The 15000-nt window shown below is 40.1% G+C and overlaps 1 protein-coding gene and 1 long non-coding RNA gene across 3 annotated transcripts in view; one reads left to right on the top strand and one right to left on the bottom strand.

The window, feature by feature from the left end:
• The first annotated feature begins 3516 nt into the window (after nt 1-3516).
• On the top strand, nt 3517-8485 carry LOC123520632. Of its 2 annotated transcripts, none has more exons than XR_006679323.1 (3): nt 3517-3531; nt 4729-5333; nt 7949-8485. It is a non-coding gene; the product is annotated as an uncharacterized LOC123520632 (long non-coding RNA). The 2 variants fall into 2 exon arrangements; XR_006679322.1 differs by lacking the exon at nt 3517-3531 and adding an exon at nt 4262-4276.
• Nucleotides 8486-15000, bottom strand: part of LOC123520631 — a 15497-nt gene continuing 8982 nt past the window's right edge. The window contains exons 10-13 of the mRNA XM_045283100.1: nt 14311-14484; nt 13838-14086; nt 12755-12943; nt 8486-12196 (exon numbers count right to left, since the gene is read on the bottom strand). Coding sequence (XP_045139035.1) covers nt 11978-12196; nt 12755-12943; nt 13838-14086; nt 14311-14484 — 831 coding nt within the window. The 3' untranslated portion in view covers nt 8486-11977. The remainder of the gene's footprint in view (nt 12197-12754; nt 12944-13837; nt 14087-14310; nt 14485-15000) is intronic.

The following is a 15000-nucleotide window of genomic DNA, read 5'->3' on the forward strand; positions in this document are numbered from 1 at the left end:
GTGAGCATTCCATACAAGTATAAACAAATGTTCTGCAAACGTGTGTTCATAATATTATACAGCTAATAAAAAATAGAACATGAGACTATTGTGGTGCTGATAAACATAATTTGTTCAGTACACAGTAAATACCAAAGCAACCATATAACACACACACACACACACACACACACACACACACACACACACCAATATTTCAAGTGACTAGGCACAACAACAATGTTATTTGTGTACTTAAACATTCTTTTATAGAATTTGTTATTTGTACCGCAATCTAAACAAAGATACTGCATCTGTCAGTTTGTAAAGTTAAACAAGGTTAATGGCGTAATTATATGATACTGGATGATCCATAAGTATGTGTTTATCTGTATCTGTATTTATCATTTATCATTACATTGTTTATTTTATTGGTGGAATGAAGAGTGTGAAATGGAGTTATTCTTTTTTCCTTCCGCCGATCTCATGAATTTCTCTCTCTCTCTCTCTCTCTCTCTCTCTCTCTCTCTCTCTCTCTCTCTCTCTCTCTCATATTTAGTCTGAACACACCGATAATGGTTTAAGCAGTCAGCAATTCAGTAACGCTGGTTATTAATGTTAGTCTTAGGTATAGTAATATGTCGCCTTTCACCTTCGCTTGCATACAGCAACCGGAAATGCGTCTCAGCTGACTATACAGACCACAAAGCTAGTCAGCATGTTCAACTTTTCTCCAAATCAAAGTAATAATAGCAGTATCAGCAGCAGCAGCAGCAGCAGTAGTAGTAGTAGTAGTAGTAGTAGTAGTAGTAGTAGTGTCTACTCTAAAATTGCTCTTGGGTCTCGATTTGAATGGTGTCTCAGGGATTGCGTGGTTGTCAGATCTAGAGGAAAACCATGAGCTGTTCTTATAATAAGTGCGTTGATCAACAGAAAACAAACATTATTCGCATCAAATCAATTATGTTATCAATAAGCTACAATGTGTTTTAAATCCAGGAGCCATTTTAGAGTAGACAGAATATAGTAGTAGCAGTAGCAGCAAAACGGCAGCAGCAGCAGCAGTAGTAGTAGTAGTAGTAGTAGTAGTAGTAGTAGTAGTAGCAGCACTACCACCATCATCAGTAGTAGTAGTAGTAGTAGTAGTAGTAGTAGTAGTAGTAGTAGTAGTAGTAGTAGTAGTAGTAGTAGTAGTAGCAGCAGCAGCAGCAGCAGCAGCAGCAGTAGTAGTAGTAGTAGTAGTAGTAGTAGTAGTAGTAGTTGTTGTTGTTGTTGTTGTAATATTATTATTATTATTATTATTATTATTATTATTAGTAGTAGTAGTAGTAGAAGTTGTTGTTGTTGTAGTAGTAGTAGTAGTTGTTGTTGTTGTTGTTGTTGTTGTTGTTGTTGTTGTAGTAGTAGTAGTAGTAGTAGTAGTAGTAGTAGTAGTAGTAGTAGTAGTAGTAGTAGTAGCAGCAGTAACAGCAGTAGTTTCTTGAATTAATCTTATCACTATTCAAGAAACTAACTCAAAATAATAAATATAAGTATATATGTACTATGTATATAAATCTATCATTCATTACCTAATTATAACCAAAACGACTTCACCTCCACCGATATCACCTGTATTGATGTAAAAAAGTTTATTCACCTACAGTCTCATATCATCACTAGTAGATATAATGCAACACACGTGCCATCTCCATCCTCACTACCTAAACCCCCTCGGGCCCCCGCTCACTCCAAAGTTCAGCAATGGAGTTGCATCACGTGTCTACAGATGGCCTTGTTTGAAGTCTGCTGAAACATCTTGAATCCGCCCCCAGCCTCTCTCCCTTTAGCTTCTCTGAATTGAGGTGTAGCCAATCTGGTGCAATACTGTGATGTAATTCATCGTAAGCTACATGGTGTGGAATAATGAGAGAGAGAGAGAGAGAGAGAGAGAGAGAGAGAGAGAGAGAGAGAGAGAGAGAGAGATCGGTTAGCTACAGGATATACAAAAATAAGTGTAGGTACTAAGAAGCTTCTGAGTTACACACACACACACACACACACACACACACACACACACACATTGGCAGTAAACAACATCGAGCATGGTTGTGTACGTGCCATGTAGTCAGTCAGCAGCAGGCAGCGGCAACTCGTGGGAGAAGCGGAGCCCCCTAGACAAGTTCAGACTCAAGATAAACTGATTGCATACCGTTCTCACTAATCATCCTCAAAACAAGAGGTGAAGTTGGGACACGTGGTGCAATAATACTGTCCTACTTGTTATGACAGTGCACGTAATCCTTTTCATCGTTCTAATGACACTGGAGGATTTTGTAATTTTCTCCCAAAGATAATCAAAGTTTTTCCGTGGACATCTTGAGAGGAAAGAACTCTAACATTTGGCAACAGCGCTTGAGCTTCCTCCTGTCCCACCACCACCACACCACCATCACCATCGCCGCGTAGCCTACCACCTTTACAATTTTCCCGAGGTTATGGTTTTGCTATGTACAGTAGTATGTCATGTGCTATAATACTAGCCTTCAAATTAGAAATGATGCCTTAATTTCAAGATGTTCCCGTCTCTCGGTTTCCGCTATTTAGTACCGTTATGACCACCTCAACAACCACTTCAAATGATACTTTTAAGAGATTTCCACATATGGTTTATTTATTTTTTTTTCCAGCTTCCTTGATGTTATGGTCCCATCTTACCGCCACGACTGCTATGATGGAAAAAAATAAATAAATAAAAAAAATATATATATATATATATATATATATATATATATATATATATATATATATATATATATATATATATATAAACAAAACTTAAATATATTAGTCATGATGACAGCAATTCACTTTTGACATGGATTTATGTGCAGTAATAAAACACGAAAAGATGATAATGGAGATTTTCATTACTACTACCACTAATAACAAAAGTACAAAAAATGTAAACGGTGGTGATTTTTCTTCGCCATGTCATCTATCACTTGTCACCACCATTAACACGAAACCTGAGCAACAAGAAGCTTTAGTCAAAGCAGGTTGTCACCTCCCTATCAGCATCGCCACTGCCGCTGCACCATGCACGCAGCCATAACAACAAGAGCATCATGCAGCAACACTGGTAGCAACATTTTCCGCACCGTTACTGCCTTGCTATCTGCCACTTCAGTGTTAATCAGTCATCATTCATACACTTACACTTCATTAATGTCGTTGTTGACCTATAAGTCTTGAGTGCAACGTAACTGTCTACATTCCGTCTCTTACATTGCGATAACATTCTCAAACATTTTGTCGTCATATCTCGAATCTTTTGAAAGGCTTTGTTGTAATTTTGGGGGCTTCACGATTGTTCAGGTGATTCTAGCCATAGTTATCAAGGATTCTACTCCATTGTTAAGAGGAAAAACAAGGAAAACTAGCACGTTCTCTGTGATCTCTAGAAGCTTTAGTATTCATAAGATAACATTAGTTTGAGTATAGTGTACGTTGGTGTCTGTCCAAGTAATCTTAATACATCACTTGGACAGACACATATGATATATCTAATCAGTAAGTCGTCATTCTTGGTATTTCCCGTCTTATTCTTGATGTCTCCCAACGTTAAAAGAAATTAAGGAAATAGTGAAAACATTAAAAAAAAAGAAGCAAGACATGAACTTAACAGAAACCGTGTGTCAGAAAAGATAAGTGGTATTAAAAGGAACAAGAACATACAACAACAATAACAACAGCAATAACAATAACAAGTGGAATAAAGATAAACTTATTGCAGCCTGTCATCAACTTATCCTCCCTTTTCACTAACAAATCACTACCATGATAACCGAGGCTATCTGAGTGGTCTTGATCAACCACTCTATTAATCCCCTGCTATTGTGAAACAAGTGCATCACCACCTATTTGCGGGTGAAACCTGTCCTTTTGGTACGGCGTAGATCTTCGGGGCTAAAGTATTCACGTGTTTATCCACGGAATATTTTAAAAGATTCAAATATGATGGAAGTGTTGGTTGGTTAGATGTATGTGGTACTAGTGTGTGTGTGTGTGTGTGTGTGACTCATGGTTGAAGGTTATAGCTGTCTGAACCAGTTACTATAGGACTTCTCTCTCTCTCTCTCTCTCTCTCTTATCAATGGGGCGACAGCTGCGATAAGTTTTGAGATAAATCACTCACTCCATGAAGACACTTAATAACAATAAACAAAAGGGAAAAACGCACCCATATTACAATGCGTAGTAAACAGACAGATGGTGCACGTGACAAGGAAACCAAAGGAAACAGTGTCACACAACTGTCAGTGGCCTGTGATGTTAAATTCTGCCATGTCTATTGTTGATATACTAATTTTACTGTTCTTTATTCTTAACTTATTCAAGTAGTACCCACGTTTACTCAAGTAGTACGTATATGTAGTGTGGTTACTGGGAAGTGTTTAAAAAGTGAGAGGAAGTGTTTGAGTGCAGGCTTTCAAGGCACGTGTTTACCACCACACATGTCAAACGGGGCCAGCCTTACCTCGAACCACCACCTGTGCCCTGCTCAACCCGAGGGCCGAATGTCACTTGAACAGAGAAGCTGATCCGTAGCTGAAAGATACACAAAATGCATCATGATAACATTGTTTAATGATTTTTCAGCTGTTACCTATGAGCATGTGCAATTTGTACTGCGAAAAATGTCTGCATGATGAATAATGTCGTATGTGATTATCAGTTCAAGGAAATATTTACGAGTTTTTCTTTCAGTATACTACATGGAGTTCCTTTGCTGTACGTAGCGCCCCGTCAGGTGAGGTTCGGGAGGAGGGGGAACAAACTACGGGGCCACGGCCACCACTGTTTGGTTTTGATACTGACGTCATGCAGCGGTACACACCAACCATAACCCTGTTACCAAAGAACCGCCAGGCAGCGAATCAGAACAAGGGTTGCGCGACGTCTAGGAGAGTTTAAACAACATATCGACCAATGAGAAGAAGGTTGTGTGGCTCGAGCAGCCCTTTAAAGACACGTGCGCATGTCCCGTGCGCCATCACTCCTCTGGAAGCGAAGGTAAACGGGTGTTACGCCTGGTCTCATTGTACTCGGTTCCATATTTGTGTGCTGCATCTCCATCATGTCGGACGCTTACTTCGATAAGTACGACCACTACAACTTCGACGAGAAGTTGGTGCATTCCCGGGGTAGTGGCAAGAACAGGACAAAGATAGAGGCGGAGCAGAACAAGCACCAGGAAACTGACGGGCACACCAGGAAGATTGTCAATAACATGAAGAATAACATCACCAACAACAGGATAGCTGAGAACACGAGCATAAAACACTAAGTGCGGCTCTGTCCGTAATATGGTGGTGAGTATTAGCTATGACAGTAATGTAATTATTTTAAATCATTCAACATAACACAGAACCTAGATTATTTCCTTATGAACGCATTGGCTCTTACAAAATACAATGGAATGTTAACTTGAGTCACTGAAATTTTTAAGCAGTAACTTCATTCTAAGTAATCTGGTAGATCACATGTCAGATAACCTTCACCTCTTCCCTTGTTTTCTAAGCATTGTTGCTCTGTGATCGATGTAGTGTGTTGAGAAGGTTGCGTCCCATTTCTTATACATGTATTATTTTATATAGAAAATAATGGGCATTAGAGTGCCCTTTTAAAAGGGCGGCTTGTGCTTACACAGCAATACGTAGTTGGCGGAAAGCCTATTACTTTGTTAGCTGGTGCAGGAAAGCCTGTGTGTGTGTGTGTGTGTGTGTGTGTGTGTGTGCGTGCGCGCGCGCGCGAAGACAATAATACACTAGCTCACCTATATACACAATATATATCAAGCTGTAAAGGCTGTATTCAAGTGCGTGTTGGTATATCTGGAGTATAGTAGATTAATAAAGCAAGTAATCAATCCCAATTATCGGGAAAGGTGTCTGATTTGTTCTTATAAATGAATGATAGCAACGTAGAGAAGAGAAGTGGCACATTGTTTTAGGTGCGTCTCGCCGAGCTCAGGGTGACTCCAGCCAAGTCAGGGCCAATAGAAGTTGCCAACTTGGCCGGGTGGCGCAACCACAAACATCTTCAATGATTTCCTTACTTGCTTAATCAAATGCACGGCTGTTGAGAGCAAAATGTCCTTGATGAAATGGTACGATCACTTATCTTGGTCATGGTCTATTGGTGGCCACAAGAGCCAACAAATGCCTGCGTGTGTTGCCAACGCATGTTCGTCTTCCCATTATTCTTCACACAACTTCCTGAGGCGCAATCACGAGCACAGGTGCTTTAAAGCTGCACTGTACCACTTGTTTTCACATGATTATTCTATTATCTTTAACATTCCTATCATCCATAATACTACTAGTTTGTGTGATTTTACTGCGCAAAACCTTGGGATATAGTAAACTTTATATGGGTTTGTTTTTCTTGACAGCTAACAATGCTGAAGTTTGAAGGACGGCATGCTTGCTAAACACTAGATGTAGATCTCTCTCTCTCTCTCTCTCTCTCTCTCTCTCTCTCTCTCTCTCTCTCTCTCTCTCTCTCTCTCTCTCTCTCTCTCAGCAGAATTGAAGACGGCTAGTATTAGGCTACAGGTGCATCAAACTGTTTTATTTTCCTTCTCTCGCTCTCTCGAAGCAGAATTGAAGACAGCCAGTATTAGACTAGGTACATCAACTCTTATATTTTCCTTAGTTATCGATTCATTATACCAAAACGAAAACATTAGATACGTTGGATGGGGAAGATGTTAGTTGTGTATTTAAAGACAAGGACGTAAAACGTTTCAGTAACATAGGTATTTTAATTACGGAATGATGACTATTAGGGAAAATTCAGCACAATATTCTAATCTTCGTGTGAACACACACACACACACACACCCTGCGGCGTTCCGGCCCCATGGTCGAACATCAGTTGTTACCAGGCAGCTGAGCTGGGACGGCGTCACGGGAAAGATGCCAGTGTTCCGTGGTCCGTTTATATATATATATATATATATATATATATATATATATATATATATATATATATATATATATATATATATATATGTGTGTGTGTGTGTGTGTATTATTTATTTATTTATTTATTTTTTTTTTTTCTTTCCCATTCCAGAATAATGAGCACACTGTTGACACACACAATACATAAGGCAAGACCTGTACTAACTGTAGCTACAGTCTTACGTCCATTACTTAGTCTACACTACAGCCACTCGGCTGTCATTATTTTCAACTGCTCAACTGCGAGAATTGTGATTATGTGTGTAGGTATTGCTGTTGATAGAAGTCATGTTGACAACACGGCTCAAGATGAGGACCATGCCGGCGCTCTGTGAAGTATTGTAGTTTGATTAATTAGTCTTGTATAGAACTGAATAAGTGAAAGACGTTCGTTAACCGCAGCCTTTAGTGACTAGCTCGAAAAGACTGTTTTCTGAGGTTGGCACACATCGATCCGCCTCATGAGTTGGTTTACTGATGAAGTAAGTGGTGTCCGAAGAGGGAGATTTCCATGCCAGTGACAGATATTGTTTGAACTAACTTTATCTGGTCTGATCCAGTTTATCGTAACTTAAACTGTTCAAATAGGATTTGATTATTATTGTTGTTGTTGCTGCTGTTATTATTATCAGCAGCAGGATTATCGTATTCGTAACTCTTAAAATGTTCAGATAGGATTTTATTAATGCAGCAGCAGCAGTATCGATAGTATTCATAACTTTAGATGTTCACATAGGATTTTTATTATTATTATTATTATTATTATTATTATTATTATTATTATAAATAGCAGCAGCAGCAGCAAAGAAACTGAAAGCCTTAATGTAATCTATTTAACTGAATGGAAAGGAGTGTGTGGCAAGCTGTTTTATAGTTCATTTTATTTATATATTTAATTAGTGTCTAAGAATGGATATGTGTTATGTACTTTTAGTAGTTTACTTGATTTTTCTTTTCAGATAATTGTCAATCGAACCAAAGCGTAGAATTCTGGACCTGGACGTGGACCGCCTTTGGGATGTGTACGGGACCACAGCTGCCATCTTTGTGACTAGGCTCTGCTGGTAGGAGGCTGATGGTGTTCCGTACCTCACCACCTCAACATGACTTAAGGAATTCATGGAGGTTCTATTCCAATTAAGTTTAGCGGAGTTACCTGAATGTGAATGTACTGCCAATCTGAATACTTCACTTCCCCCTCGAGTCAGCCTCTCGCTAGGAATCCCTAGCTGGGCAGCAGTCATCCCTTGTCTTAAGTTACGTAGCTTTTGTGCTATTGGCAGTATTTTTTTTTTTTTTAGGGTACTTGTTGAAGGGAACAGTGTATCGGAAGCAGGCTATAATGGTTTAAGCTGAGAGGAACAGCTTGAGGCTTGCGTGGGATTCTGTTAACATGATACACTTGTTGCAGTGTGTGCTAGTGGCTGTGTTGTGTTGCCAGTAGCCAATGAGCTTTTCCTGTTGTGATGAATAAAGTGGTTTTGTAAAATACTTAATTCCTTGTGTTTATTATTTATAGTTATATTGCCTCCATGCCAGTGTATGATACAGAAACTACAGATTAAATTACATGCATTGTTTTGAAAATTATCAGATAACAATTTATAAAGTAGTACGTACACGTAAGCATCTAATATTTATACATGGACAGTTTTGTCTCGGTAGAACTTAATTTAATATTTCATACTAATACAAATCATCTTTGGTTCGTCTAGCACAGATCAGTCACTATTGGGTTACGAACAAACCGGAAACGCGTCAACCCTATCAGCCGTTGACACAAACATTGCATTTAACGGCTTAAGCTTTTCTGAGAAAGTTTCATTTTAATCGTAAGTACGTATTTCACCTTTATTTGATGACGGCCTATTCATAAGGCCAGACCTCCTAGTATACCAGACCCTGTTCACCTTGCCGGTAGTCATATACTACTTACCGGTGCACGACAAACAATGCACACCTTCACAAGACTCATCGACACGCCTGCAACAATTATTAGGTAATGTTTTGTGCTCTCAAATTCTAAAGCCTTAAAATCGAATTATCAACGGGAAAAAAAAAAATACTATGTTCTTGGTAGTCAACAAAATGTACATTTGAAACCCATTACACCTAAAAGTAATATACAGGACATCCTTCACTTTGTGGCGACGTACAGTATATTGGCTTAAAAAAGAAAACATTGCACAGTACTGAAAAGTTACTGTTGTTGCTCTATGTCGTGCACGCTTGGCGTAACCTACAAGACTCACTGCATCAGTTGAGGCATTTATGTACACGGCGATGCTTGGTACATTTTTGGCACAAGTGTCGCCATAAGGGATAGAAGCATGGAAACTTCATGCAACTAAATTACATAATACTTTATAGGTGTAACTCTTCGTCCTCAGAATATAGAGTACACCTGCTTTACTAGTCAAAGATTGCTAGCTACATCCACCTGTGCCAAGAAGCACCAGCTTCAGCCACAAAGTTATGGTATCACGCTGAAGTTCCTTACGACTAGTGGACGACTATTGGACGACGTGTGCTCACAGGTGGGCACACTTACCAGGCCACGCCTCGTCCCACGCTAGGCTGAGGCGTCTGCACCCCTAGCCCATGCAGAGAGGGCGAGCACGGCCAGAACTACTAGCTGGTACAGACGATGGCACGACAGTTTGCCAAAGTGTTGAGTATTTTAGCAGTTTAAAGGCAAGGCAGATCCGAGGTTAGGGACAAGTTGCGATGGTGAGTGGAGCATTCCGGACCTGCCCTGCTTAACAACTACTGGTCATGTACACTCTTCATTCCCCAGGAACTTCATACTTCATCCTCTCTAACTAATCTCACAATAATGCTTTGAACCGTTATCAAAATTAGTCTAGGCATTAACAACTTCACAATGGTTTGTACAGTAATCAGTCTGTTGTTTGATTCTTCATATGACCTGCAACATGCATGGCTCAAGTACTGATTAGCTACATGCGTAATGCAGTTTGAGTAGTTGCTCAAAATATCAATGAATTCATACGATTTTCTTACTTAATCGTCCTCACAATTGACCTTTTCATCCTTATGCACTTATTAAATTTTGAAAAAAAAAAATCGCCGAAATTTGCATTCCTAATTCAAATTAATCAATGTTTTCTACACTATTGAGCACAAGACTCGAGGTTATACACAACAAAGTTATTATCTGCCTCATACCTATACTCTACAAAGCCTAGGAGGGGATGGTAGCGTCAAGGAGGAGCAGGAGGGGAAGTCAGTTGAAGAGTAAGAATATATTATCTAAAACTACAGAGGGACTATTTTACAATCGCTGTTGTTCTCTGGTATGTCTACCAAGAACCTCTCATGCTGCTACGGGTGAGCATTACTAAGTCCTACCATTCTGAGGTTGGATAGTATAAGGTTAGAAGCTAATAGAGCGACTGCGGGAACGAGAACATATTAAAATGAAATAAGAATTCCAAACACCGTACTACAAAAGCAAGAGTATGGAATGAATTGAAGAAATTAATCAAATATATATTCAGGATGTGAAAATAGCAAATAGTTAAAAAAAAAAAAAAAACCGGGACTTGTGTGATAAGACGAAACTACCTAGTATGAGAGAGAGAGAGAGAGAGAGAGATTATTATCTTAGAAGTATAGTTGAAAAATCTGCCCAGACTCAGATTACTGAACTGCGCATGAAGTGTACAAACACCTGCGAGGAAGGAGCTGGACTTTTTTTTTTTTCATTATTCTTGTCACGCTGTTCAAGTTCCCAGCATTGATAGTTATATAGAGATAGACACATACGTACTTAGATGTAATATTATATAGGATATAGATAGATATATGGTTAGATAGATAAGTAGATTGAAACTTGAAAGGTTTATAGATGCAGACTGATAGATAAATATTATGTAGATCATCAACAGGCTACATAATGATACTAATAAAAAGAAAAAAAAAGTGTAATGGAGATTAAATGCATTGCGATTACATTACAGCTTTGTTAGTACGCACATGAGTGAGCCTTATGAATACTAGTAAAGCTGATCCATCACATCACCTGGTTAATACTGCGCTGTTTGTACCTGTGATCATAATTATTGCATGACAGGTGGAAGCTATCAATGATTGAAATATTGTCTGAGTTTTCACGAAAGAAGTTTATAGGTGTATAAATGTATACGTATATGTAGTTCTGAATATCAGATGGACAAGAGATACTTTTCGCAGAGTTGAATGCATAGTGAACATGCGGAGACGCATGGCGGTCACACGTAAAAAAGATTGATGCGTAAAGGTTCAAAATGATGGCTCTCTTCAATGGATGAATATTGTTTCAGTCTGTATTGTTGCTGAGTTCTGAGCAGTTATTCCGCTTATTATAATTTCACAAGCAATCTTAGGGCAGAGTAATTTTCAAGTGGTAATAAAGAAGATTGTAAGATGACGGAAAAAATTACCATGGATGAAATACTCATACTTTCGTGCCAATATTTCACACCTAGTCAGGAAAGCAACGCCAGTTCACTCAGATCTAAACATTAAGTTTATACACTTTGTGCAATGTACGTAAAGTTCCTGTACACAGGTTTAATGGAAGTAGATAAGTTTGAGGGCGTGTGCGTGTATGGTTACCTCGATGACCCAACAAACGTTACGGTTTCTGGCACATATTATAGGTTAACTACTTAGGTGTGTGTTTGACGCGCCCAAGATCACACGCCAGCCACAACACACATCGCTGCTTGCCAAGTTAGGTTATACACGCCATGGATACTTTTATCACAATACAATGAATGAGGCAAGCATTTGGTTTGAGCCGGTTGAATCTAAATAATTTCATATTTATAGAAGTAACCTGCATTGTTTGTGCAAATCACTGTGAATAGAAATCCCTTTGCATTGTAATTGAGTATTGTCGATACCTATTGACGCTGGAGCCACACACCCGCTGTGTTTCATGTGAGTATGCTGGGGCCTGCCAGGTCAATATAGCTCCGGCGTCAGTCCACCAGATGGCAGGGTTTGGTGGTCTGGCGCCTCCACAACAAGAAACCCACAAAGATCCCCACACACGTACCCAGGATGGCCATGGAGAAACCAAGGCCCGCCATGCTGCCAGCAGTGTACCCCGCCTTCAGGTAACGAATGGACCTGTGTCTCATGTGTGGGTGCAGGGCCTCCGTGGTGGTGGTTAGGGAGCCACTCTTGATGGTCACGAACTGCAGAAGTGATGGTGGAGAGGTTTTAAGTCATTAATTACAACACGTGAGTGGAAATATCAACAGGTGGTTGTAAAAGTGTTAACTGTGTAAGGTTTAAGAAGTGTTACTATTGGATCATTAAGCAAGTAATTTTATTCAAATCTCACACGAAGACAAGTATTCCAAAGATATGACTGTGGTCCGTATTCAGAAACGTTTTGCGCTCTCTGTATGACTATTTTCAGAGATTATTTGCCGGTTTCTCAGAGTGTTTCTCCTATTAATATTATAAAAATCTTGCTAATATCTCTTTAGACTCATGGAAAAAGCTTTTTTGTTTCTTTTTTTTTTTTTTGTACTAGAGCTGCGGCGCAGAAGTGTTTCAGAATATAGTCCTTATGATTTTAATTCTTTCGAAATTTCAAGACGAATCTTTTTTTTTTCATTCTATCTGACATCTCTATAATGAATTGATGTTAAAGGGACCGTTTTTCTTTTTTGTTGTTCTTGTCCAACAGCCCTCTTAAAATCAAATCAAATAAATATTAGAAAAACATAACTTGGCAGCCCACTTACTAGCTTCTTCTTCGACGAGAGGTCCAGCTTGACGGAGACGTTGTGGTTCTGCGTGATGTCAAGGAGGAGCTTATACGCGTCCGCCATGAGGAGCTGTGGTCGCGGGGTGATGATGGGCCCCGTGACATCTGGCTTCTCCAGCAGCACGAACCACACGTCCACCTCCCCTGTGCTCTGGCGGCTGCTCAGCTGTATGGGGGAGGCGGTGGTGATGGGTGGAGCAGTATATAATGGAGAACTGTATCTATAGCACTTTATTGTATCTTGGAGTTAACATACACCACTCAATGGTCCTTCATCTTATTTGTATAGCTCTCTCTCTCTCTCTCTCTCTCTCTCTCTCTCTCTCTCTCTCTCTCTACATCTCTCTCTCTCTCTCTCTCTCACATACACACACACACACACACACACACACACACACACAACACACACCCAGTGTACATTTTCAGTGTATTTTTTTTACATTGCCTAATTAATAAACCGTTTATTATTATTATTATTATTATTATTATTACACACATACACACACCACCCGTCGCTACTACCGATTGAATGATTTAGTGAGCCCTTCGGACTGGCGCTCTTGGATACCAGGCCCGCGCGGTGTTACTGCCACCGGGCTCTAGGCGCCTCGAGCTGACGGAAAGATGTCCAAACTTGATCATTTAGAGGAAGTAAAAGTCGTAACACACACACACACACACACACACACACACACACACACACACACACACACACACACACACACACACACACAAACAACAAACTAAGCACAAACAAACAAACAAGCAAATACACACACACACACACACACACACACACACACACACACACACACACACACACACACACACACACACACACACACACACACACACACACACACACATGGGGAAGACTGGCTGGGTAACCAGCAAACAACCGTGGTGAATTACATAAACAAAACTAAGCACTAATAAACAAACAAGCAAATACACACACAAACACAGACACACACACACACACACACACACACACACACACACACACACACACACACACACACACACAAACACACTACCCAGTCTGCATAGAAACACTCACAAACATGTCTGTGACCCTGAGAGGAGAGACCCCAGCGATGCCGGCCACCGCACGCCTGATGGAGTTCTTGGCGGCCTCCAGGTTGTAGTGGACCAGCTCAGTATAGGAAACCTCGAGCGTCAGGATGAGGAAGAGGCGGTTAATGCGGTTGAGGCAGGGTGAAATATCAAAGTGCCGCCATGAGGGATGCCCGTCGCGGTACTCGTAGAAGAAAGTATGCACCACAGATGTCCAGCGGCTAGGGTTGTCCTGAGCAACAAAAGAGAGAAAAAAAAAAATAACTAAAAAGCCCCACAGAATAATAACTAAAAAGGCCAACAAGATAACAATTGAAAAAGCTTACTAAAAAGAAAGGAAAAAAAAAGGCCTAGCTTGTCATAGCTTTCCGGTGTGGACGGTAACCTTGAACAAGTGTAGCTACATTGACCCACATCGCCGTGCAGCCACAGCGGTGTGTTTCCTTGGTGACTCACCGCGTCTGCAATGTACGAGGAAATTCCGATGGGGACCTGCCGCACCTTGTTGAACACCTCCACCTCCACCGTCCAGTTCTCGTGGGAGAAGAACACCTCCACTGTGTAATACTGGCCCTTCCTCACTCCGCGCTCCGCCACCCACACGTCACACAGGATTCCACGCACCACACGCTGCTCAAGTAAACGGAAGAAGAAGAAAGTGCAATACTATCATCATAAAGTATCGCATTTGTATTTGAGTTGTCTGCGCTTTTATCCATTTGATTATTTATTAATATTGTATTTAAGTATTCATTCACTAATCTTCTCATTTTTAGTGTGTTCGTATTCGTTTTTAAGTTCGAATAGAAGTTTAAAAAAGATTAACTAGCATCCGTATATTTGAAAATCAACCCTAACTATAATTAGCTAGTATGACAAACAGAACTGACAAATAAGTAGACTGAATTGTGAGAGAACACAGGGTCTTTATTTCTATAGCGACATTTTATTTATCTATTTATTTATTTATTTTCATCTGAGGAGGATTCACTGTCGAAACGTTAGAGAAGCAAAGATCTGCGTCATCACGTGTGAGTGTGTGTGTGTGTGTGTGTGTGTGTGTGTGTGTGTGTGTGTGTGTGTGTGTGTGTGTGTGTGTGTTAACATAAAAGGGGCACTGACCTAGGGGAACGTAAAGGCCAGTGA

Source organism: Portunus trituberculatus, chromosome 47 (genome assembly GCF_017591435.1).
Source record: "Portunus trituberculatus isolate SZX2019 chromosome 47, ASM1759143v1, whole genome shotgun sequence".
NCBI classification, from domain to species: Eukaryota; Metazoa; Arthropoda; class Malacostraca; order Decapoda; family Portunidae; genus Portunus; species Portunus trituberculatus.